Source organism: Strix aluco, chromosome Z, assembly GCF_031877795.1.
Source record: "Strix aluco isolate bStrAlu1 chromosome Z, bStrAlu1.hap1, whole genome shotgun sequence".
Lineage (NCBI taxonomy): Eukaryota > Metazoa > Chordata > Aves > Strigiformes > Strigidae > Strix > Strix aluco.
Window position 1 is genome coordinate 75,225,516 of NC_133971.1, and position 24,439 is coordinate 75,249,954.

Consider the following 24,439-nt stretch of genomic DNA (forward strand, 5'->3'; position numbering starts at 1 on the left):
TGGGGGGCAGCGGGGCCTGACGCTGTTTCTCCTCTTGCTGCAGCTCCCAGGCGCTGAAGGAGCTGTGGGTGCAGACATTGCTGGGGTAAGCTGGGGGGTGCTGCAGGCACAACCAGATGGGGGAACACAGCTCCCCAGCTGGGGAGAGGTGCCTCCGCGGAGAGCTGCCTGATGAGAGAGAAGAGGCGGCTTGGGGCTCACCCAGCTCTCTCCCTGTCCCTTCCTGGTGCACAGGACACCCGATGGAGCCAAGAAGCCCCGAGTAAACCTTGTCCCGTCACTCAAGCTCCTGGAGAAGCAGCTGAGCCGCCGCCATGCCGTGAGTGTTTCTCTGGCCTGGGCGCTGTCCCCAGCACTGCTCCTCCAGCTGAGCAGCACAGGCATCACTGCTCACCTTCTGCCACTGCTTCTCTCTTGCCAGGGGAGGCCGTTCAGCACCAGGAGCCTGGAGAGGCTGGTGGAGCACCAGACAGAGGTGAGAACGGCTGCCTTTCCCCTCTGGCTGTGCTGGGGTGCAGGGATGGGCGTGCAGTGGGGTGAGCTTGCGAGGGAGGGAGGGAGGGAAAGAGGGAGGGTCCCTTGGTGCAATTCAGGGAGTGGGGAGGGTTGAGGAGCCACCAGGAATGCCGGCATATCCTCGCTGGTGGCACTGGGAGGAAACCTGCCACATGGGGCAGAGGGCCCGTGAGGGCAGAGGGTCCCCACTCTGCGGTGCTCAGGCTGCTGGTGCTGGGTTCTTGCAGGCTGATCTCAAGCAAGGGCCTCCGACGGTCCCGTCTAGCAGGGAAGGGGGACTTTGCCGCTCACCAGGTGAGTTTGGGAAAAAAAAGCCCCTCCTGCAAGCGGCTGGGCTGTGCTCACGTGTCCCTTGAGTGTCCCTGTGCAGGTTGGGCAGCCTGAGGGAGGACGTCAGCCGGAGAAGGAAGGACAGCGCTGGGCAGCGGCCGATGGACGTGGCTCCGCAGGGACACGCAGCCTCTGGTGCTGCCCACAGCCTGGAGGAGGACAGGCCAGGACTGGGGCAGGCTGTCCCATGCTCCCAGGAGCCCCTGAGCCGGAGCTGTGGAGCCGGAGCCGTGGTTCCAGCTGCCAGCTCCCTGCCTGTCCTGCCACACCACTCAGCACTGTGCTGCAGGCAGGGCAGGGCAGGGCAGGGCAGGGCAGGCTCCGGGAGCGCTGGCCTGGCGGCATCCACTGACGGGCTCTTGCTCTCTTTTCCTTTGCGACAGGAGGGATCATCAGCAGCAGCAGGAGGAGGAGGAGGGGGCTGCCCTGGCCCTTTGCTCTGCGCCGGAGCTCGGCCGCTGCCCCGGCGCCAGGGCAGGCGGGCTCCGGCCGCAGCAGGGCGCTCTTTGGGCAGCCCCTGGCAGCCCTCTGCGGGGAGGATGGCACACTGCCCCGGCCCATCCAGGTCAGCCAGCCTGTCCAGGGGGTCCCCAGCCCTCCCTCCGCAGGCTCCGGAGGGGCAGCGGGTGTCCCCAAGAGCTCCGGGGATGGGGCACTGGGCTCTTCACCCCCAGCACGGAGCCAGCTCTGGGGCAGTGCTGTGGCCACCGCCGCTGGAAGGCGGCTTCTCAGCCACGCAACTGTCCTCCTGCCTCTCCTGCAGGAGCTGCTGGCTGTGCTGAAGGAGGAAGGACCAGCGACGGAGGGGATATTCCGCAGAGCCGCCGGTGGGACAGAGCTTCGGGAGCTGCGGGAGGCCTTGGACTGCGGTGCAGACGTCGACCTGGGAAGCCAGCCCGCGCTGCTGCTGGCCGCCATCCTGAAGGTGAGCGCTTCTGCCCTGTGGCTGGAGGAGCTCCTGGCTGGCCCCGAGTGCTCAAAGGCTCACTTGGAGCCCTGGGCCTTGCAGGACTTCCTCCGGAGCATCCCCTGCAAGCTCCTCGTGACCGACCTGTACGAGGACTGGATGGCGGCGATGCAGAAGGCCAGCAGGGAGGATAAGATCCGGGAGCTGAGAGCGTAAGTGTGGGCAGCAGCCTGCCTGTTGAGCAGGAGCCCTGACCGCTGGCCCAGAGCACCTGGAAAGCTGCGCTGGCTCCCGCCGGCCTCGGGCGAGTCTGGGGAACGCTGTGGGCAACATCTGCTTTATTAGCGCCGTGTTCCTGTTCCCCCAGGGTGGCCGAGAAGTTGCCTGCAGCCAACCTCCTCCTCCTGAAGCGGCTGCTGTCCCTCCTCCAGCACATCGGCCACCACGCAGCCACCAGCAGGATGGGCTGCAGCAACCTGGCTGTCTGCGTTGGGCCGAACCTGCTGAGCCCAGCCCACGCGGACCTGCTCCCGCTGGAGGCCATGCTGGAGGTGACCCACAAGGTACACATCCCACCCGCCGGGGCAGCCTTCCTGGCCCACCAGCGCTTGGTGTGCAGAGGGCTCTGCAGGCCTCCTCCCACCAGCAAATGCTGTCAGGGTGGCTGCCTGGAGGAGCAGCCCCACAGCCACAGGCTCTGGGCAGGAGCAGGGGGCAGGGGTGGGAAAGGCTGCTTGGTCCCTTGTCAGGCAGCGGGATTGAGACCCACCGTTTGATGTGTGCAGGTGAACGTGCTGGTGGAGTTTCTGGTGGAGAACTGCAGGGATCTCTTTGAGGAGGAAGCAGGCAGCCTTTCCAGCCCAGCAGACAAGGAGCTGCCAGCCCCCCTGGAGAGATTCAGAGGTGAGAGGGGGGACTGAGGGTTGGCACCGGCTGGGGCTTGGGACACCAGAAACCTCCGTGTTGCTTCTGACAGGGCTGGGCATCGAGTGTTGTCCTCTCAGCCCCGCTTGTCCTGTGGCCTCTCTTTGGCCGCTGCTCTCCAAACATGAACGTTTTCCTCTGCAGGATGAGCTGAAGCCTGCAGACAGGGCATCGGAGGGCTGACCACAGAAGTGTAGGGCTTTGGGTGGGGGTTGCTTTAGCTCAGTTTGCTTCCAAGAAGTCACCATGTTGCACATGCTTTTGCTTTCTAGACCTGAGTTTGGAAGAGAAAAGTGTCCCTGCAGGCAAAGTGGACATCGAGCACCAGGCAGAAGCTTTGCCACATGCACCCCCCTCTCTGCTCGGTGTCCTCACGGAAGCTGGGGGAGATACGGCGGTGGAGTCTGAAGTGGGAGAGGTACGTCAGCTCCCCAAACACGGTGACAGCGTGTCTGGGGTAGGAGGGAGTCGCTGCTGTGCCTCTGCCTGGCAGTAGAGCTGGTGTGGGTTTGGGTTATTCCTCCACCCCTTGGGATGATACATAGCAAGGGAAATGGGCAAGGTTGTGTCTCAAATGCACTCGGCAGGTGCTTAATCAAACCAAAGGCCCACAAAATGCCTACAAAGAGGCAGAGGGGAGCAGCTGTCAACTTCAGGGGGGTTTTGCTCAGGCCCTACTTCATCAGAGCTTCCTCAGGTCTATTTGGGGGTCAGCAGGGGGACTGTGTGAACTGTGGCTGATGCAAACCAGCCCAAGGCATCTCCTCTGGAGATCTCAGGTACCAATTTAGCAAAGAGTCGCTTACCACTCCAGGTCACCCCTTGCCACATGCCAACTGTGACATTTCTGGTTTAGGCACCGCCAGCTTTGCCTCCAACCACCCCTGAGAGCGTGGCAGACTCCCTGGGGCGCCCAGAACAACTGGCCAGGTTTCCAGAGGAAAGAAGGTAAAATGAGCTCGCTTTGGTTAAAATCAGAACTGATTCCACTGGGTCGTGGCTTTCCCTATCTAATCCCACTGTGGGATGGAAAGATTTGCAGGCTCTGCCCAGGACGAGGAGAAGAAGAGGAGCCGGAAGAGAAGAGAGACCTGGGGAGAAGACAGTGAAAGCTGCGCGGAAAAGAAGAGGAGGAAGAGAGAAGGTGCTTCTGGCGACAGACCAGCGAAAAGACGCAGGAAGGCGCAGCAGGTCGGGCAGCCCAGGTGCGTGCCGGGCTCTCTGCCCATCTTTCACACCTCTCCACACTCCTCTGCGTCAGCCCAACGCGCTGGCGAGGGACAGCGAGGGACGGTGCTGCGCGGGGTCTGGAAATAACTCCCTGGCAGGGCCCAGGAGCTCCCGGCCGAGCCCTGCGGCGTGGCACAGGGGCACTGCGTGTCTCTGCGCACGCTCGGGGCTCGAAGGGCATTGCCCGGGGGACGAGGCGCCAGAGCCACCCCGTAGCCAGCGCCAGCAACAGCTCTCTGCTCTGGGCCGTCAGCAATTCCTCACACACGGTGTTCCCCAGAGAGGGCAGCACAACCCTGCCTCTTCCTGCCGCCAGGGACTCACCAGAGCTTTCTGACTCTGTCCTTGCAGGTGCCGATTCATTGTCACCGCCTGATCTGCTGACTTTGGGGCCCCCAGCATTGCTGTTTGGAATAAAAAGGTGTTTTCTCTCTTGTGACCGAGTCTGCCACAAGACATTCTGGAGTGGGGGCTGTTGTTCTGTGATGGATCCTGGGGGAGGAGTTTGGGATGGTCCCTTGTCCCAGCACCCTTCCCAGTGGGCGTCAGGGCTGAGTCGAGGTGCTGTAGGAGGGAAACCCAAGCCCAGAGTCACACGGGAGGGTGGAGGTTGGACGGAGCCCGTCCAGGTCGTCTGGTCCAAGCTGGGCTCAAGCAGGCTCAGCTCGAGCAGGCTGCCCAGCACCACGTCCTGTGGAGTTCTGGGTTTCTTCCAGGAGCAGCGCCGTGAGCTCAGGGTGAGGGCAAGACGTAGGCAGGGCATGGTGGCCAGGAAGGGCTGAAGGTCCTTATGGGGCCACCGTCCCCGGCAGCTCGCTGTCCCCCGTGGCCCTCATCCCTGCACACGGATTGTCGGGCAGTTTCCTCAGAGCCCCCGAACTCATGGCAATGGTACAAACCAAACGTCCCCTCTGGGCGGTAGAAACACTCCCCTCGAATGCTGCACCCACTCCTGGGTTGGAGTCCTGCAGCAGCGCCAGGCGCAGCTTTGCCAGGGGATTTCCCCCAACTGAATTTTCCTCTGCACAGGGAAATACTAAACGCTCCCAAAGTAAAGAGCCCGCCGGGGGTTTCTGGTGGGTGAAGGGGGCAGCCGTAGTGCTGGGTCTCCCCGCCAGCCCCAGGGGGTACAAATACCTTTTAGATGGCCCGCAGGCACGGTACTGAGCAAGAGCTCAGCTTGCCTTTGATTTTTTAAATCAATAAACAAGTAAATAAACAAATAACAAATGCTCTAAAGAGCCAAAACAAAGCTTCAGCTGGAGAAGACGGCCGGGCCGGGGCACACCGGGGCAGCCTGGTTTGCTGAGAAGGCAGCTGGAGGCTCACAGCCCCCCCAGCCCCACTCCCCGATCCCCTGAAGGCTCACAGCCTCCCCCAAATATTTCTGTAGGACCTACAGCCCCCACCCCCCACCCCCTTGACACCGACTCCACCCCACACCTTCACTGCAATGTTCTTTATTCCCTTAGGACCCCCCCTCCCCCCGACAGAAAACCCCCCACAATACACCAAAAATAAAATGGGGGTGGGACTTCCAAAAGCCACGCCCCCCACTCCCCCCCCCCCGGCAGGTTTAAGGCACTTGTGGGGTGGGGGGAGAGCAACCCACTGGGCTCGGAGGGGGCGGGGAAGTGAGGGGCTGGCGGGGGTGACCGGCAGAGATGGGGGGGTCGCTGGCGGGGGGGGTGGTCACTTTGGGGGCCAGGGCGGGAGGGGTACACCACCACGCACAGACGCTGCCCAAAGTGCATCAGGGCGGCTGCGGGAGAAGAGGGGGCGGAAAGGGGGGGGCTGTGACCCCAAAGTGCACTACAGCTGCCCCCAAACCGCGCCCCCACAGTGCTCCCCACAGACCTTAGCACCACCAAATCACCCCAGACAACCCCCATATCACCACAACCCCCCCATATCCCTCAAATCACCCCAAAATTTCCCTATATTCCCCATATCCCCATATTACCCCAAAACCTCCCATATCCCGCCATATCACCCCAAAACAGCCCATAACCCCCCAAATCACCCCAAAACACCCCCGTATCCCCTCAAACCCCCCATATCACCCCCAAACCAACTATACCCCCAAACCTCCTCTATATCCCCCAAATCATCCCTAAACCCCCCCATATCCCCTAAATCACTCCCAAAACCTCCCCATATCCCCCCAAACACCCCATATGCCCCCAAACCCTCCCAAACCCTTACATATCTCCCCAAATCCCCACAAATCACCTCAAAACCTCCCCATACCACCCCCAAAACCCCATATCCTTCCAAAATACCCCTTATATCCTCCATATCCCCCAAACACCCATATCCCACCAAATCACCCCAAACCCGTCATATTCCCCCAAATCATCCCAAAACTTCCCCATATATGCCCATATCCCCCCAAATCCCCCCAAACCCCCCATAGCTCCCCAAATCCCCACAAATCACCTCAAAACCTCCCCATATCACCCCCAAACCCCCATATCCTTCCAAAATACCCTTATATCCCCCCAAAACCCCCTGATCCCCCCAAATCACCCCCACATTTCCCCCCCAAACACCCCCATATTCCAGCAAATCACATTAAACCCCCCATAGACCCTCAAATCACGCCCCCATATCCCACAAACCCCCCCCATATCAGAGAGACCACAGAGAGCTGGAGCAATACCCAGATAACATGGAATAAGCCTCATTTATTCTGTACAAACCTTTAGAGTGAATAATAACAGGAGAACTTTGGAAAAAATCTCCAGTTTTTCGTAGTGTTCCATCTTTCTTTTTAGCTGACTTCTTACTTGAAGTAGATTCTTGCTTTCTTAAGGGGTATACGTTTCTAAACAACTTTGTAGAAGACATCTGTACAGAAATACAAGACCATTGTTTAAGTTGAAAAACTGACTTATCTTCAAGTTTAATTCCATTTTATTTGACTTCAATGGTATTTTCAAGCTGACGTTTTGAGCTTTGCTACTGATACCTCTGTTCATTATACTAATGATACTGCCACAGCAAGCAATGTAGACAACCTTATTTTATACCCGAAAGAAAAAAAATCATCAGAGTTTCACAGAATACATTTAAGGGCATGAGTAAGATAGGAAACAAATAGTTTACTCAAAGTTTTAGAGTATTTCATTAGACCAGCTGTTCTAGTTATAAAACAGAAGGAAACTGATGGTGACAATAAGTCTTCTGTCCACCCTTTGAGCCTGCCCAGGTTACTACTAAGGCCTAAAATCATATTTTTATAATTGCCATGCATATAGATGACACAAACCTTAGTTTTACTTCAAAAGGAATTGCCTATAACATGACATATGCTAAGAGTATGTTCGGACTAGTCTTCATAACTACTCAGCATGCAACATCCTTCCCTGTGAATCCCTGTACGCTGCAGCCAGTACACGTTCTTGGCAAATACAGACTGACTCTCTTTGGTTAGCTTAGAAAGTTTAGTAGGAAGACAACGTAAGTGTTTAAGAATCCTATCAAAATACATAGATAAGGATAAGATACCACTGCATAAGAATCTTTCTGTAAAGGTGGACTTGTGAAAGGAGAAACTAACTTCAAAATTTCAGTTAACTGTCCTAAAACCTAAATCCCCAACAGGAATTGCCTCAAAAGGTCCATCAGAGACGAGCCGGCTCCACCTGCTGCATGGCCTCCCCTGACCACCACTCACAAAGCTCAAGACCTCCCCAGCCTGTCCCAGCCAGCGCCCCAGGAAGGTGCTGTCAGAACTCTCCACTCCCCTGACAGCCCCCCGGCCAGCTCCCCCCACGGGGCACATGCTGGCTGCAGGCTGCCAGCCAGCCCTAGGGACAGGGAGTCACTTCAGGAAAACTCACGTTTTCCCCAAAGACCAGGTTCTGCTCCGACCCCAAGCTACCGCCGTGAGCCCACAGCATCCTGCCTCTCCGCAGCACCCGAGGGGTGCGAACCCCGACCCGGAGCAGACACCAGCCCTGTCCCACCTGCTTCACACGGCATCTCTGCAGCCACAGGCACCTCCTGAAAGGGGGGAACCTGCGAGAACAGTTTTTAAATGTGTTTCCACGAAGACCAGGCAATTACAGAAAAGAGATTTCACAGGGAGAAAACCAGAGAAAAGGAGGTGGAGGAAGTCGGTCTGCCTGGCTACATGAAATCGGGATGAGAACAAGCAGAGATGCAGGGCAGAGCAGAACTGAACAGGAGCTTGAAAGTGACGGGAAGGAAAAACAGGCAAGAGGAACTACACCGGTGTTCTGGACAGGAGCCTGGTTTTGTTTAAATCTTCATTAATTCTTCCTTATCAATTATTCTGATGATTAATTCTATTTCAACACGGGCATTTTGTCAACATTTAAGAAGATGCACAGGAGACCCCAGGAGAAGCCCCAACACTCACCTAGGAACGAGGTGACGATCTGCAGAATGACAGCACATCGGGCGGGACAAGCTTGCAAAGAAGAACGGTGGCAGCCAGTTACATCACGTTTACAGCAATCCACAGCTACAGGCAGTGAAAAGTGACTATTTTATGCAGAGCTGGTGCAGAGCAGAGAGGTGCAGATGAAGGAGCAGCTGACGGGGGAGGCTGAAGCAGTGTCACCCACAGCAGGAGCTCTGCCGGCTGTTTGCAGTCTCAGAGCAACTCCTGCTGCCGGATTTCACAACTAGAAGCCCTCCCAGGATCCCAGCACACAGAAACTTGTCCTTTAATTACTTTTCAATTACTTCTTGTACCTTCATTGTGTGAGACTTCTGCTCTGCCTGCAGATGTCAAAAGATACTTTTCTGAAAGCAGAGCAGGGTCCTTCCAACTTGAAAAAAACAGGATTTGTCTTTTGGGAAAGGTGCAAATCAGAAGCTCAGCACAGAAACTGAGCTTTGTCCAGAAAGCCAGAGGAGCAGCAGGACTCTGCAAAGGGACTGGGCTCCAGCACACCCCCCTGCTCGTTCACTACCCCCCCCCCCCCCCCATTCGCTCCCAGCACCCCCGAGCTGGGAAAAACTGTCCCACAGCCAGAAGGCAAGAGCCCGCCTGGGCCAGCTCTCGCCCTCGGGCTTAATGCCGGTTTCTGATCAGCACCTCTTGGCTCTGGTGACTGGCACCCTCTGAAGCACCACTCTGAGGTGTTTCATCACTTTGAACCCACCCAACCCAAATCACCACAGAGAGCAGAAAATATTAAATGTGTCACTTCTTTCACACTTGAAGTAAAAATAAAGGGCTAAAATTCACTTTCCCTGGGGTAACCTGACAGATAAACCCCACAGACACAACAGACCCTTACAGACAGCAAAGACCCACCAAGTTCAAGGTAAAAGGACAAGCACAGTCACACATCAGAACATCTGAACAGCCCGAACTGTGACAACAAACCTTTTTTAAAAAAAATCAGAACCATGAAAAAGTTTGTGTTTTTAGACCAAAGCTTCCCCTTCCCCGGCAATCCCACTACCCCCTCCAGGGAAATCGGCCCCAGCCCCTGCACTCACCCACTGCTAGGCCGGAGCCACCACCACTGGTGCTGGTGCTGGTGCTGGTGCTGCTGGTGCTGGTGCTGGTGCCACCTTTGCAGGAAGACTATTCATTCAGCCATCCAGAACAAAGCGAGTGTTTTAAAAGGAGGAATTCCCACTTGCTGGGTGAACCAAACTCTCTTCCTGGAACACCCCTCAGTGCAGACCACAGAGAGCTGGAGGACCTCCTGCCTAGGCCGCCTCACTGCAGACCATAAGCCCTCGCAGACTGTCAGCAGGAAGTAGGCCCTGTGGGGGCCAGGAGGCCCCCGGGGGGGCTCCAGCACGTTGTCCCTCCCCAGCATCTGCCCACACTCCTGCCTGTGCCGTGAGGGGGGATTGGGGACCCGGGGGGATTCTTGGGGGGGTGTTACTGGGGTTCTGTGGGAGTTGTGGGGGTTATGGGCTCCTGGGGGTTTATTTGGGTCCTAGAGGGAGTGTAATGGAGTCGGGGGGGGGGGGGGGGGGGATCCTGGAGGGTTTTGGGATGTAATTGGGGTCCTCGGGGGGGGTCTTGAGGGAGATATTGGTGTCCGAGGTGGAGGGATTGGGGACATCCTGGAGGGGGGTTCTGGGAGAGGTACTGGGGTCCTGGGGGTGTTTTGAGGGAGATATTGGTGGAGGGTCTTGGTGCTTGGGGGGTGTTATTGGGGTCATCAGGGAGTTCAGGGGGTTATTAGTGTCGGGGGGGGGGGGAGGGGGGAGTGTCTAATGGTCTCCTGGGGGTGGTTTCTGGGGGAGATGTTGGGGTCCTGGGGGACAGTAATGGGGTGCAAGAAGGGTCCAGTGGGGACTGCTGGGGTACTGGGAGGGATCTTGTGGGGGATAAACCCCCCCATAACATTTCAAAATACCTCTTATATCCCCCATATCCCCCCAAACCACCCCATATCCCACCATTAAATATTTGGTTCTTTCCAAGTCATGTTCACATGCAATAGCTACATTCCTGCCATAATCAAGCTCTGTGCCTGCCCTTTCTACTGAATCAGAATTGTTCCTCTAATACATCTGAGCATGTATTCCCTCCCCCTTGCAACAAGAAAGAAATACAAATCCACTTGTGGATGCAACCTTACACTTCTCACAGTGAAATGTTATCTAAGAAAATACTTTGAGGTCTGGAAAGTTCTCAAACTGCAGATCATTGACCACTTAAGCCCAACGAGAACTTGCCGACTGTCCACGGAGAAATAAGTTAGTCACAGAGTGATGATTTTTCCTTGTTTTCAGCTGTTGCTACAGCTGGCATGCAGACACTTCCATGAGAAGACAAAGCAAAAGACCTACAAATCAGCTGGAAATGAAGAACAGCCAGTCTTACTGCCTCTGCTAGGGGCCTAGCAGAAGGAGAAGAGGAAACAGAAGCCAGATATACCCAAATAAGGCAAATATTTGGGACAGCAAAGGAAAAGGACAAAGTAACCAGGTGATGTAAGAATCGTCCCAGACAGCTTCGCTACCAGAGAAAGGCATCGAGCAGCCTAAAAGGAAAGAAGCCAGGTACCAGAGAGCTGCATGCAAACGAGCCTTACTGGGAAAGGATGCTCAGTGGGAGATAGGAAAGAGAAACACACAACTGCCTCCTTATTTTTTTCCCAAAAGAGGGAGAACACTCCTTGCATTACAAAAACCATAAGTTAGGCCATGGTTTCAAGACGTTCCTTTCAATGGCAGTGCCAGCTCAAGCAGTTTCCACTGTCTGGTGCTTGATTGTGCCAGGGGCTAGAACTGTTTGCATGTTGGAAATGCCAGACATTTCCTAGTAACCCAGCCTTTGCATTAAATGGTTTTACAATATTACATATTTTTCTTTTTTTTCTGTTTTGGGGTTTTTGTTTAAGAAGCAGTGGCTACCACCTCAAGGGCACTACCTATACATGTGCAACTGTTAAATGGAAGAGAGGATTCCACGAGACAGTCTGTCTGTTCATCCTGTAGAAAATACGAGAATCTATCACATAGAATAAAGCCTGTCCAAGGAGACACCCCTGCAATGGATGAGGCATCAGAAGTGTATGCTTACAAAAGGAAATAAATGCTGTTTCTATTAAGACTATCTCATTAATTATTATATGTCTGGTTACTTTATAACCATATCTAGTTCTTGCTTTCTGTTTATGGCATATGCCCTCAATTTGATAACTAATAGGTGCTGCAGACTACAGTTCTTGAGATTGAAACTGTTAAAAAAAAAATCACACACAGATGAGCCACAAAAGCTGCAGAATGCGGACTATAGAAATGCAAACACGTATCAGTTTTATATTGTGTTTTACTGACTGTGGACTCTGGCCTGTAGCTTGGCTGCAGAGAGCTCTTTGCCACAGTTACCCTATGAAAATCACCTGGTAGTACTCCTTACACTGTGCACACCTGAGTTCCTGCTTTCCACTTAGTTTGTCAGAGAGTGCTTTAGACCTGCTTAACATTCAGCGTGCTGCAATCTCACCTACACTGAAGGTCCTTTACAGCACAAAGCGCCTCACAGGCACACACCTCATGCAGTCATTTCCATCAGCACAGGGGCAATACTTTTCCATGCTGCGTGCTGATGTAGAGGGTAACCGAGGGGAGCCAGGTCCTCCATGTTCCTCATTTGGAAATAAATTAACTTGGATATTTATATTCTTTAAATGAATGAGTGCCCTGTCACTGCATGTCAGCCAGTAAGAAAAATTGTTGGGATCAAAAATTAAATTTGAATTTCAAACCACTAACTAATCAAAGCACAAGAAATGTTACATTACACACTGCATGTCTGATCTTCCACTGTCTGCAACCTTTGCAATCCTTATTCCTGTGCCAAAAGGGAAAAGCCATGCTCCCCGCTCACTCTGAACAGCGTTGAAAGATGTGACAATGCCGTAGCAGCTCAGTAAAGAACCAGATACACAAGTTCATCATAATCTGTCTTCGCTGACACTAGAACTAAATAGATGCCTTCAAGTAATTGGAAGTATTAACCAGCTTCACTGTAAAATGCCAGAGGAAATGCAACAGAGCTCCCATACATAAAACTAAATTAATGATTCATAAGGCTGCATAATTAACAATGCTAATTCAAAAAATTATGTAGTTAAGGAAGCACATCCAGCCTTCCCTTGACCTCTCACTTCACATGTGATTGCAATTAGATAGGCATGCACTGTTTCCCAAACTGTGCAGTCCAAGAGGATATGGCATGCTTTTGTATAATCTCAGATCTAGGTGGCATATCTCCTTCAGGAACAGCAAGTCCTTAGCCTTCCATTTGTAAAGACTCCAAAGCAATGCTGCTTGCAAAACCATGGTCACATCACTGGTAAACTGCACCAGCTGCAACATCCTATGGAGAAACAACAGCGTGTTTTATTCCCTGTCCCCTGAGCCTTTTCACTCAAGAGGAGTGTAAGTAGTGCCAGCGTACCTCAGAGTCTGGTCTTATACCTGCCCCCTGCTCAGCCTGCAGAAACCTCTCTTGCTTCTTTGGAAACGACCTGGAGGAGCAGAGACAGCAGGTCCTAGGAACTGGAGTCTCAGTCGCACATATCGCAAAACACCCGGAAACTTTTCTTAGGCCATAAGCGCTTTACCAGGTCTTCTGTTCTTCTTCCAGCCACACGTGTCCCTGCCACTTCAAAGCAGTATCTTTCTCTAGTTTCGTGCTCTATAGCTACTCAGGTGTTCACAGCAAATCCTCTTGACTGCCCCCTTCACAAGCTTTGAAGGAAGAAACAAAACCCTGAAGTGCATGCTGAGTACATGGTTTTCTGAGGCTTGTAACTCAGTCAAATCAAAGCCACAACTAAGACACTTCATAGTTATGGCTATTTCAATGCCAAATTCTAGCACACAGAGCTCAGCCAGTCACGCTGCAGAGCTGTTCAAATGAAGGCAGCAAAAAGTCTTTATGGAGGGAAAAATAGTTTTCTACTCTCCTCATACTCACACATGGATGAAATGTTTTCACTCAAACTTTCCAAAAAATTCACCTTTGAGCAGAGTCCAAGGGCCTCATTTGAACAATTTTAAAACTTTCTGCAAAGAATAAATACTTTAATCATATAAAAAAGCATTGCTCAATAACAAATTTGACTGTGGGTAGTTCTCCTGACGTCAATTCCATTTCTCCCAATTTACATTGTCATGAGACCAGAATCAACCCCAGTGCCTACGCAGAACTATTAAAAATTATTACTCCCTTCTCCAACAAAAAGTTATGGAAGACTGAAAAGCCTGAAAAGCTAACATACCCACCAAGCGTTATATACCTGTAAGAACAGCACCATAAAAGAGCAGACCAAAATGCCTAAACCTCTAAGCTTCATACCAAAATCTTCATGTCACAAGATACATGAAAAGCGGTGGAGAGGGAGAGCTCCGGAAGCATTTAAGGTTGAAGCGGACGGTGGCTCCTCATCAGTTCTCCCCGGCCAAGGTTTAACAGAGCCGGTCTTTGGCACACAGCAGAGTTCCAGGACAACCTGGTGACTTCAGCCAGATAGAGATTTGGATTCTGCGGCAGACTCTGCACCAGCACAGCCCACATCTTGCTCAGCTGATAGTTTAGGCATGGAGTTATACATGAACTGCCTATGGGTTGCATGAGTTTACCACCCTTTCATGATAATTCAATAATATCTCAAAAAAAACCCACAAAGAAAACCTAAATGCAATGTCACATGGTAATGTCTCTCAGTAATTTCTTTGTAAATAAGATGGTACAAACTAGCTATAACAGGTCAAGGGTTCAGGCCCGAAGAGGCAGTGGCTGAAGCGTTCAGACACGGCACAGTGCTTGAAACAAGGCTATCCTGGGGGATAGCGGGGTATTAACAAAGTGAAAGTTGCCTGTGCTGTTGAGATCGTTCTGTTTGTAAACAATGGGACCATGCTTCTTTATCTTATTACTGCTTCAGAGAGGAATAAGCAAGTGTTGATGTAAAGGAGAAGACAGGGAGATGGAGATCACCAATTTCTTCCTTTTTCAAGGAAAGGACTGATTTTCCCATCTTTTACACACACATACACACCCACTTCCATTTAGTATCATCACTGTTGTAACCACAGAGTTTTCTGCCACAGCTCCTAGACAGCATCACAAAATAAGTCCAACAAACACAAGAAAAAAAATTCCTATGGACACTGTGATATAAAGAGGTCATTTTGTTTGCATCAGCTGAATTAAGGAAAAGAAAACCCCTTTCCTGATTTGTGAATCAAATGGCTCTCTTATACAAGTGTCACTCAAAAGATTGCCTTCTCTGTATTTCAGATCTTCTTTTTTGCACAAACAGATATTGGGTTGATTCAGCAAAATTCTCATTTTCCCTAATTGCTCTCTCATCTCCATGAACAGGCTGATTGTCCATAAGAAGCTTCTTACTTTCAATACATTTACAAATTTGTTATTTATATTGTTGGCTAGTTGGTACTCAATCCTCCCCCTCATTCCCAAATTACTTGCCATAGGTCGTGTTCTTTTCTAGCAAGCTTCAGTCTCCAGAACAAGAAATGTAACTATTTGATTAAATGAGCTCTCAGAACTTCCCATTTACAAACATAACTTTCTTTTTCCCTTCTGCTCTGCTTCAGTTTGCTTTGGTTACAGATATACTGCACATATGCCTTTTATGGCCCTGTTGCTGTGTGCTTAAACAGTAGAAATCTCTGTTGACTATGAGGATTTTCATCTCCTTCACTTTCACTCTAGAGTCTTTTTCATTTTTCCTCTTAAAAAAGAAATATTTCCTTCCCTAGAAGGCTGTATCACTCTGGTATCCTTTAATCCAAGAACTCCCCAGAGGACTCTGGCTTTAATAATTATATTGGAGTGCCTATTATTTAAGATACTGGGAGTACTTCCCACTCTATCCAGGGCCTTCCCTTCCTCTGAACAGACTTTTGCCAGTCAGCTCTGTATTTATATCTACCTAGTTCAAAGCCCAAGGACTTTGTCCCTCCCACCGAGTTATAATCAGATGGCATGTCTTAAGTTTGACTCATTCATGTCATGCATACATAGTTTCCAGAAAGAGTACATGTAGAGTTTCAATTTAAATGCTGTTCCTACAACAAATCCTAGTAATCATATGTTTGTGACCATAGAGGTCACAATTAAAATGTCCAAAAGTAACTCCGTGGCTTAGACTTAAAACATGAGGAAAATCTGCACAAAGCAATCTTGGGAACTGTGAACCCCAAAACAAAGTTTGGCATTTCTGAACGTTGTGCACAAACTCAACACTCTTAATCTCTAAGAGATGATTAAATAACAGGGATAAATTAATCATAAATCCTTGTATTACTATCATAGTTGATTCTATTTGATTTTTTATTCAAAATGACCCATATTAAACTTGAAAACTGTGTCCCCCTTTATTGCAGGACACATTTCAAAATACTCAGAAATTCCTAGACCCCATTTTAAGAAGCCAGTCAGAGGTCTTTTGGATGCTGAAGACTGTTGAACACCATGGTCAGATTTCTCAATCAGATCTAAGACAAATTCTTTCAAGCGCTCATGGAAGATGGGCACTCTCTGCAATTCTCTGGTCTCAGATCGCAATGCTGTTAGTCTAAGTCAACAAAGGATTCCCACTAGTGTAACAGAAAACAGAACATAGGCTTCAATTCAGCTGAGAGCGAAGACATGGGAAAGAATCTCATTTTCCAGTTGGCTTGGGACCCTAACTTTTCCCCAGTGCTCAAGTAACAGTAAGACATAGTTGTCATCTTTTTTCTTCTCTTCATTCAGTTAAAAGGCAAATACCTGAAGAGAAGCAAGAATTCGGCTTATCTGTGGGTTACTTGTTTTGTTTAATGCTCCATTCATTCTATCTGATTTCACCAAATCCTACAAGGATTTTATTACCCTCTTACAGCCCTGCTACAGAGCCAAGTAGGCACCATTAAATCAGACTCCTACTCCAGAGCTTACTTTTGAGCTCTGTTTAGATTTGCAGGGAGGAGCAAAGAACAAGAGAATTGCAAACAAATATGTAACAATTAACTTGAGAAATATATATATACTAGTGCCTCTGTAACCATGTAATGTTTTTTCATTATACACACCACTTGAACAATTACAATTTCAGGGCTTTACTAACTACCACAGCCTTGAACACAGAAATCCCTAAATTAGAAAGGGTACCTTTCAAGTGCAGTGCAATAAAACCCAGCTTTGGGGAGGCCAGGGTTTGGGTTTTTTGAGTTGTTTTTCTGTTTGTTTGTTTTTACATCATCTCTAAAATATCCCACAGTCAGATATAACAGTCTGTACACCAGTGACTTGCCTCCTGCCCGCTCTCTGCTCCTTCTGCAGGCTCCACCGGTGTTTCTGTTTTGTCAATTTCTGGCTCAGGTCCGACCCTATTCCGTCTTCTCCAGAATCTCCGGAACAGATTCCTGAAGAACAAATTTCATACTTGTTTGTAAACAACAGAAAGGCAGTTTTGAAATGCAGATGACAATACGTTTACTATTAATGTCCATTATGTTTCTCTCTTTCTTGTGAACCACAACAATTGACTAAAATCATTACACAGGTGAGGAAGATGCTCAGTCATGTTGATTAGGTGCAGTGCATCTAACCAATGGCATGGTTACATACACCCAAGCCCCCTTCCTAGCTCGCTTAAATTTCTGCTTTCTCTGACACTAGAGTGAGTACCGCTATTGCAGTGGCCTAAACCAGTAACCCAGACAGCACATCTACTTCTCCCTCTTTACACTGCATATGTAAGTGCAGTGATAAGACTTCCTCAACCAGGACACCTCTAGATTAAGAAAATGGGTACTACTAAACATGTTTCTGGAATTCTCTAAGAGGCAAGGGTGGAATGTTATGAGGATGAATATTACAGACAGGAACTGAACCACTGGCAGTTAAAATACTGGGAGGGACTGTCTCTGTGCAAGAGCCAGGAATAAATCCTAGAAATACTGACTTGCGGTTCTTTGCTCTAGCCAGTAGGTTCAGTCGGCACTCCTCTCCCCATAAGACCTTCATAGCACTACCTGAACAGCAATCAGGAGCTAACAGTTGAAGGAACACTGATTTAAAATTTTCTTTCTCAGGCTACCATGCCATGTACGTTGTGCAGCGCAGTGTCAGAGGGAGGTCTAAGCCCAAATGGCAAGTTGGGACCTGAATTCATGTCTGCTAAGGCCAGAGTCCTCCACCCTGCGAGTTTTTATCCACTTTGCTAATGTATCAGCCAGACACAGTGAGGTAGGCAGCAAAGATCAGTGTCTCCTCTTCTGCACAGCTTCTGCCAACCACGAATCTTGAAAGCAGAGTGGGGTATAATCAAGAGAACACTTGGGTGCTACTTAGAAAGAAAAAAGCACACAGCTCCTCCCCTTGGCCAGTGTTTCAAGAAAATAATTGCACATCCTTGAGGTACACTGCCAAAAAAACATGTCCTTTGAGACTGTGGTGGCTGGACTAGGAAATCAGCAGCCCCTCTCTCCCAGCTCACCCAACACTGCCATGAGATCCAGCCCTCCTGTTTGCCCTCTGAGAGGAGTAATGTGTTTACCCCACGTTGACTGCCTTTTCACCACACACTCAGCAATCAGACACATACACAGCTGTTGTATAGGACAGAGGGATTCCTCTATATCATCTTGCAGGGCATTGTAAACATGCTGTCAGGAGTCAGCAGAGCAATATCTGGAAACAATTAGCCTGTTATTTTGTACATAAGCAGCAACAGAAAATGAAAAACCCCAAACACCCAAATATAATAAACTGTGTAATGTAAAGAAATAGGTTCATTAAAAGCAAACACACGGAAGTATATATATACAGGGAAAAAATCTATCTTGTTTTCACCTATACAGTTTGACTCCATTCAAAGGCAAAGCTTCAAGAAGCAGGACCAGAAAGCTTCACACACAAATGCAACATTGATATGAATAAGGGGAACCATTCTTGTACTGAGTGCAGCGCTTTGGGGAGAAGCACCAGATCCCCTCACGTAAACAAAACTACACTTATACTAGACTGTGCAAGTAGATCATGTTTTAGTTCGGGGAATAAAAAAATCATCACACTTCCATATAACCACATGTCAGAAAAAACAGCTTTTGCCTAATGAGGACATCTTCATAAATCACAGTATCCCAAGTTTAAATTAGTAAAACCAGTGTCAGGTCCAAACTGGCCACATTGGGATGTATCAGAATTTCTGTGTGCTTTTTAGACTGAAGAGATAACCAGCTTTTAGCTAATATTTGGATTAAAAAAATTCACAGCCCTGATCATTACACTTTTTTTCCCTAGGAGCAGAACATATGGCTTGTATCCTGGCTAACTTCCAACCTGAGTAATTACGTACTGACCACATAAGTTTCCCCTGCGGTTTTAACTGGATAAAGTATTCCTCTCCAGTTCCTCCTGTGAACATTTATACCGTGTTGTGGAGCACTATTAAACAGCTACTGCCCTTTGCCCCAAAGATGGCTGCATATTAGTAATAAGTGAAACAAGTTCTTAAACTTATAATTATATCCCTGTCCCCTCCAAAGATAGTTGGGAGGGATGGGGATATAATTTTAAATGTAACTGGGGGGGACATGGATCCATTCACGTGTGCTTTGAGCCCCTAATCGTGTCCATTAGACATGATCTTCTGTACCAGGATGATGCTTTCATGCAGTGAAATTGGTAGATGAAGATTGTATTTTTCCTAACAACTTCAAGTGTTAAAAGACCTACCCTTGGGTTCATGCAGCATGTTTAAAACCAAGCATTTCTGCTGAAGATGTGGAACGGCCTATGAGCTCACGAAGGGCTGTGTGTTGAAAAAGTTAATATTAGAGAAGATGTGGGCAGGCTTTCCGCTCAGAAACATGGGACAAGCTGACAAAGCAAAAGAACAGTTTGGATACCTTGCTTTTATACCAGGGCATTGACTATTTTGATTGGTGTGTTGTGTTTAAAGGATAAAGAAAATGAAACAGAATGAGCTATACACCACAGTCCAGAGTGTGTCTCGAAGATCTCAAAGCACTTTATGACTGGTTAGTGCCAATAGGAGGTACTGGAGACAGGCATTAGGAGAGCCACCTTATAACAAACTACAGAACCAAACTAGGCACCTGATCAGGTAAAATTCCTCCTCCCTCCCAATCAGGATTGCAAACACTGAAATGAAGAGGAAAATTAGCAAAAGGGAGAAGTCATTTTGAGTACCTTCTTTTTTTTCTTCCCAGCCTGAAACCGTCTGAATTCCACATTTCCAACTTATATAAACTATTAACTTCAGCTAAAATCTGCAGCATTTCCCACCTCTGCAGACGCATCGGGATCACTGTGACAAAGGAGGCCCCCTGAAAGTCAGAAGCCCCTTTAACAATTTCCCTGCAGGGCAGCTAAGTGATGCTATGCAGCAGAAATACCAGCGAGAGAGCCATTTAGACCCGTCTGTATTTTAACCACTTGATCAGATTTATAAACTACTCTGAAGATGACAAATGCTACCAAGTTGTTCAGTACTACTAAATAAAATTGTGCCTGGGAACAAACTTTTTTCTGCAAGAGAGCTGAATGATGAGTGGGCCTATTAGCTGCTTAATCCACACGCATCCATGTGTAGGTGCATGCATACATCAGTTTAAGAGATTCTGTGTAACACATCTGCACCATTTTTCTACTTTAGAAAAGATCATGCAATAAAAGGAAGAAAAAACAACTTTCTGCTTTCAAATAAACCAGAAATGGGTCCATTCAGAGAACATAATGAGTGGTCAGCTTTCTTCCAGTTTGCTCGGCTTGCACTTTTTGTAAACATCCTTCCTCTTTGCACCCCCAAAATGATCGGTTGTGGGACTGATGTACAGGGCAAGTGAGAAGCCTCTGCCATTTCTCTTCCCAGCCCCACTGGGATCCTTGCTCCCCGGCCCTCTCTGCTTGCCAGAGCTGGCAGAAGGCTGGCAAGGCTGGAGGCCGAGCGAGCTGCCCTTGTCACTGGGAGCCCCAGCCGGCTCCCGGGGACGGCGCTGGCAGAGGAGCCAAAGGCTGGCGCGGCACACACAGAAATGCACTCGGGCTGTGGGAACGCTTTTCCAATTAATCCTTCCAACTGGATAGTTTGGGATTTGACTCCCATCCTGCAAGGATGTGACGCTATCAATTGAGAAGGCTGAATATTTGCTAGGTTTTGATCAGGTCAAACCACCGAACAAGCAAACAAAAAAAGGCAGCTTTTAGAGGGAGATCTAACACTATAAGCATCTCTGCTGGCATCCCTTTAAACACACTGCAGCAGAGTTCAAGCCGTTGCCTCGGATCGAGCAGCACAAAATGGGAAACATCTCTGGTGTGCAACATTGCCCTCATGCGGCCGCTCCACCTCTGCAAAAATACCAGCAGGGACGGAATGGGAACCTTGCTCCAGATTTGCAGCTTTTCAAATTGTCTTTACTAATTTTGGCAACCTGTTTGCCCTCATCTGGAACCCTGCCCAAGCAAAGCAGGCACGATTTGGTTGGACTAGATGATCCTCAAGGTCTTTTCCAACCTTGATGATTCTGTGATTCTGTGATTTAGCTTACTCATGAAATGGCCCACTGCTTGCTTGAATTGCAGCAGTGAGGGGGACACATAAAATTCTTAAAGAAGGGACAACCTTGTTGCCTGCGGAGGAGAGCAGAAGCACAACAGGAGCTTTCTGCCCTGCTGGCACAACAGACGGCTACACACAGAAATAACAAAGACCCGGAAACAAATTCAGTAATAGATTCGGTAGAACAACATCCATCTTTCGGCTGTTAAAACCTTGTATCAAAACAGCACTGAAGAAGCAAAGGAACCTAATCACTTAAGATAGCAAACAAATATTGACAGGCAAAGAACAGAAGCCTGACTACCACAGGTGACTGGCCATACGGAACAAAATCCTGTTTGTATTCTCATCTCCTAGCACTTGGCACCTGTAAACATGTAAAGCAGCCTGCCTGCCATCGCATTACAACTGGAGCAATGTTACGGCACTTGGAAAAGATCCTGCCACGGCTCAGCTGACAAAACCGGGGAAGCAATAGTAACTTTCTTCTTCATCATATGATTTTGAAAAAGCTTGCAATATCACTGGAGTGGAAACTCTGAACCAGTCCTAAAAGGCCCGTGAAGGAAATCAGATGAATATTTACTGTGCTGGAGCTGCTGAGATGGTAATTATACCTTCTGGGGTTTGGTGGTGTTTTCTTGTTTGCTTTGCCAGATTTCATAAGGCTCATCTGCTAATCAGTTCCTGAAAATCATGGCTCGTTTTATTATGCAGTTTGTCCTGTCTAGGGTAAGAGAGCAGAGCCAGAGAAATATTTTCTACTTATGTTATTAGCAAAAGGGCTAGTTTGTGAAAAGTAGAAATGTTCCTAGGCTGCAGGAGAGCTTTGTTCTGTGTGTCCCTAAGTTTCTATATGCTGCTACAAGTTTCAGTACATTTTTGAAGGACTGTCCCCTACTATTTTTGCAGTTCAAGTGCAAAATACATCGAAGGGCTGACTTAAGATATTACTTCCATTTTTCATTCAGGACTGTCAGCTATGTAGCACACAAACAGGGAGATTCTTCAACAGAACATGAATCCAGGAGAGAAAACGATTTTCCAAGAATATCTGACAAATCAGGGGACTGTGGTAAAGCCCTATTGCTGTCAGAGACAGAACCACATCTGCGCTAAGTGTCCCTACCACATACGGACTGGTGAAGAAGCGAGAGTCCCTTACGCAGAATTTGACAGGGTCTTTGGTTTCCCATGCAGATCAACAGCAGCTCTCTGAAACAAACACCTCCTCTTCTATGAACTGAGAAGTTTCTCAGGCAGCATAGTCCAGAAAGGCCGTGCTACAAACTGTAATGACCGAGGCTACCATCCCGAACCTATGCTGTTTGGGGTGGGTGGTTATCTGGATGCAGTTACAGATGCCTATGGAAACATCGGATGCATCATCCTCTGTTCAAATTACTCTCCTTGTAACGAGGCTTACCACTGCTGCGTAAGTTAAATCTACAACTTTCTGTGGAAGTATCCAGAAATCTCGCTCTGCATCTATTTCTCTCGGCTTTATCACACTGAGGACGGTTTCCCCACCGCTGTGTGGAACCACGAAGCTTTGCGGAGCCTCTCCAGCCTGTGGCCTCGGGTGACTCTGCAGAGACTGCCTGGGGGGGCACGGTGTTACCTCCTCTGCAATTCTGTGTGTGGCATCCCAGGGTCAGCCCTTTACAACTCAACTCCACCATCAAGAACCCTAGCAGATCAACAAAATCTGCATCCAGTTAACAACTTCACAGGAATTAAACCGTATTTTAGGAAAGCCTTTCCACAGGCGATGCAGGGAAACCCTGCTGTGCAGCAGAAATTAAAGGCCTTTTCTTCTCCTAGTCTGGCCTCCCAACAGCCTTTCCAAGCGATGAAAGGCAGACTGCTATCTCCCATGTCTCAAAGCCACTTGGTGCTTTTCCCAGGCATGTTTCTGCCATTTCAGAGGGAACACCTATACCCCAGACCTAAAAATATCGTAAGGCATTGAAAAATGCCAAAGGAATAATTCAGTGAAACTCATAATCCTGACATTTTTCCAAGCAGCAGACACCTACTCTAAAGACGATACAAATTGAACTGCTTTCAGGCTATCAAACTGAGATCAGGGATGGGGAAAAAAAAAAAATCAATAAAATTACCTCCTACAAAAGTTAACCCACAGAATAACTGGGGGTCTCGAATAGCTGATTATGAAGATAGTATACTTTTCTTTTATTCCTGTTCCTTTCAAACATAATCCTAGAGCAGTAAAACCAAAACCTCAGTATGTTCTGATTACCTCCTGGGTCTAATTTGTTTGTTGCCCTTAAGCCAATTGCTACCAGAAAAATGTGATCAGTCCACAAGCTACAGCCACAGCCGCATTTGTAGCTTCCCAGCTGAGGCAACTTTGGTGGAACACATGACATATCCTAAATTCCTCCTCTATCAGGAAGGTGGTTCTGCAAGTAAGGCCGATCTATTAATAAAGTTTTCCCAGCAGCTGTTTCCTTAATAATAGGGGGTTTTGTATACACTTATTTGTGTGTGTGTGCTTCCCCCCCCACCCCCCTCCCCGGTTCCTCCCTTCCATTAAGAGGAAGCTCACAAAGCTGTGTAATTTTGTAATTAATAATAAGTATCTAATAGGATAATATAGATAACAGACCTACACAGTCCAAGTGTAACTTGAAAAAGAAAAAAAAAGTTTCTATCCTTTAGAGCAGTGTTTTCACTGTGTGATCCAGTACATTTGTTGTTATACTAAAGGTCCTAGAGAAGGGAGCAGCTGAAGTCAAGCTCATGCTGTTGCCAGGGGAAACTGGGGTTCCTCCCTAGGCAACAGCCGTTGCCAACAAACACATTGGCTAATGTTGTGAAGGCAGTGCTGCTGCTCCTTTTCTACTCTTTTTGTGGCATCTATTACCTAAACACGTATATCTGAGTAGAAAAAAGGAGGTTGCTTCCCCCTGTGACCCTAAACAGCCTTGACTTCAGCAGAGGTGATCCCACTTGGAAACCCAAACGTTCTGCTGAGCCTCAACCGACATTACAGAGGCAGAACTGTGCTGAAACCCACCAGATCCCTTACTTTTACAACGCCTAGGCGCTTTTTTAGGAAAGCTTTCTCGAATTAGACCGAATCACTCTACACTTTCTGATCAAGTATTAGCGAGCACGGCCACAAGCAGCACCTGTGCTGTAGCATCACGGCGATATTTTTTTTTGCTCGAATTTATAAAGCTGATGTTATTTTTTAACTCTTGCGGTACCTAAGCGGTGTTTGAGCTTGGACTTCCAAGCTCAGCACCAAACCCTGTTCCCCAGTGCCACTACCTTGCCACACCCGCGCTCCGTGTCCCCTCCACAGGCCTGTTGGAGGGGGCGGCGGGCTCTCGCTTCGGCCAGAGCCTTCTGAAAACGTACCCTAGGCTGAGCCCGCACGGCATCGCTCCCTGTGGCCGTGTCTGCAGGACCAGCTCGCTGCCAGGGCTCCGCAGGACCGTGC

General features: G+C 48.9%; 1 protein-coding gene and 1 pseudogene across 1 annotated transcript; both read left to right on the plus strand.

The window, feature by feature from the left end:
- Positions 1-623: 623 nt before the first annotated feature.
- LOC141918820 (T-cell activation Rho GTPase-activating protein-like) lies at positions 624-4,290 on the plus strand. The gene is made up of 9 exons (XM_074813667.1): positions 624-684; positions 1,230-1,411; positions 1,610-1,771; positions 1,856-1,965; positions 2,121-2,316; positions 2,539-2,656; positions 3,534-3,625; positions 3,712-3,868; positions 4,259-4,290. Exons 1-7 carry the CDS (start codon positions 624-626, stop codon positions 3,563-3,565), a joined length of 861 nt encoding a protein of 286 aa, XP_074669768.1. The 3' UTR covers positions 3,566-3,625; positions 3,712-3,868; positions 4,259-4,290.
- A 17,695-nt stretch (positions 4,291-21,985) lies between these two features.
- Positions 21,986-22,957, plus strand: LOC141918852 (putative C->U-editing enzyme APOBEC-4; annotated as a pseudogene).
- The last annotated feature ends 1,482 nt before the right edge of the window (positions 22,958-24,439 follow it).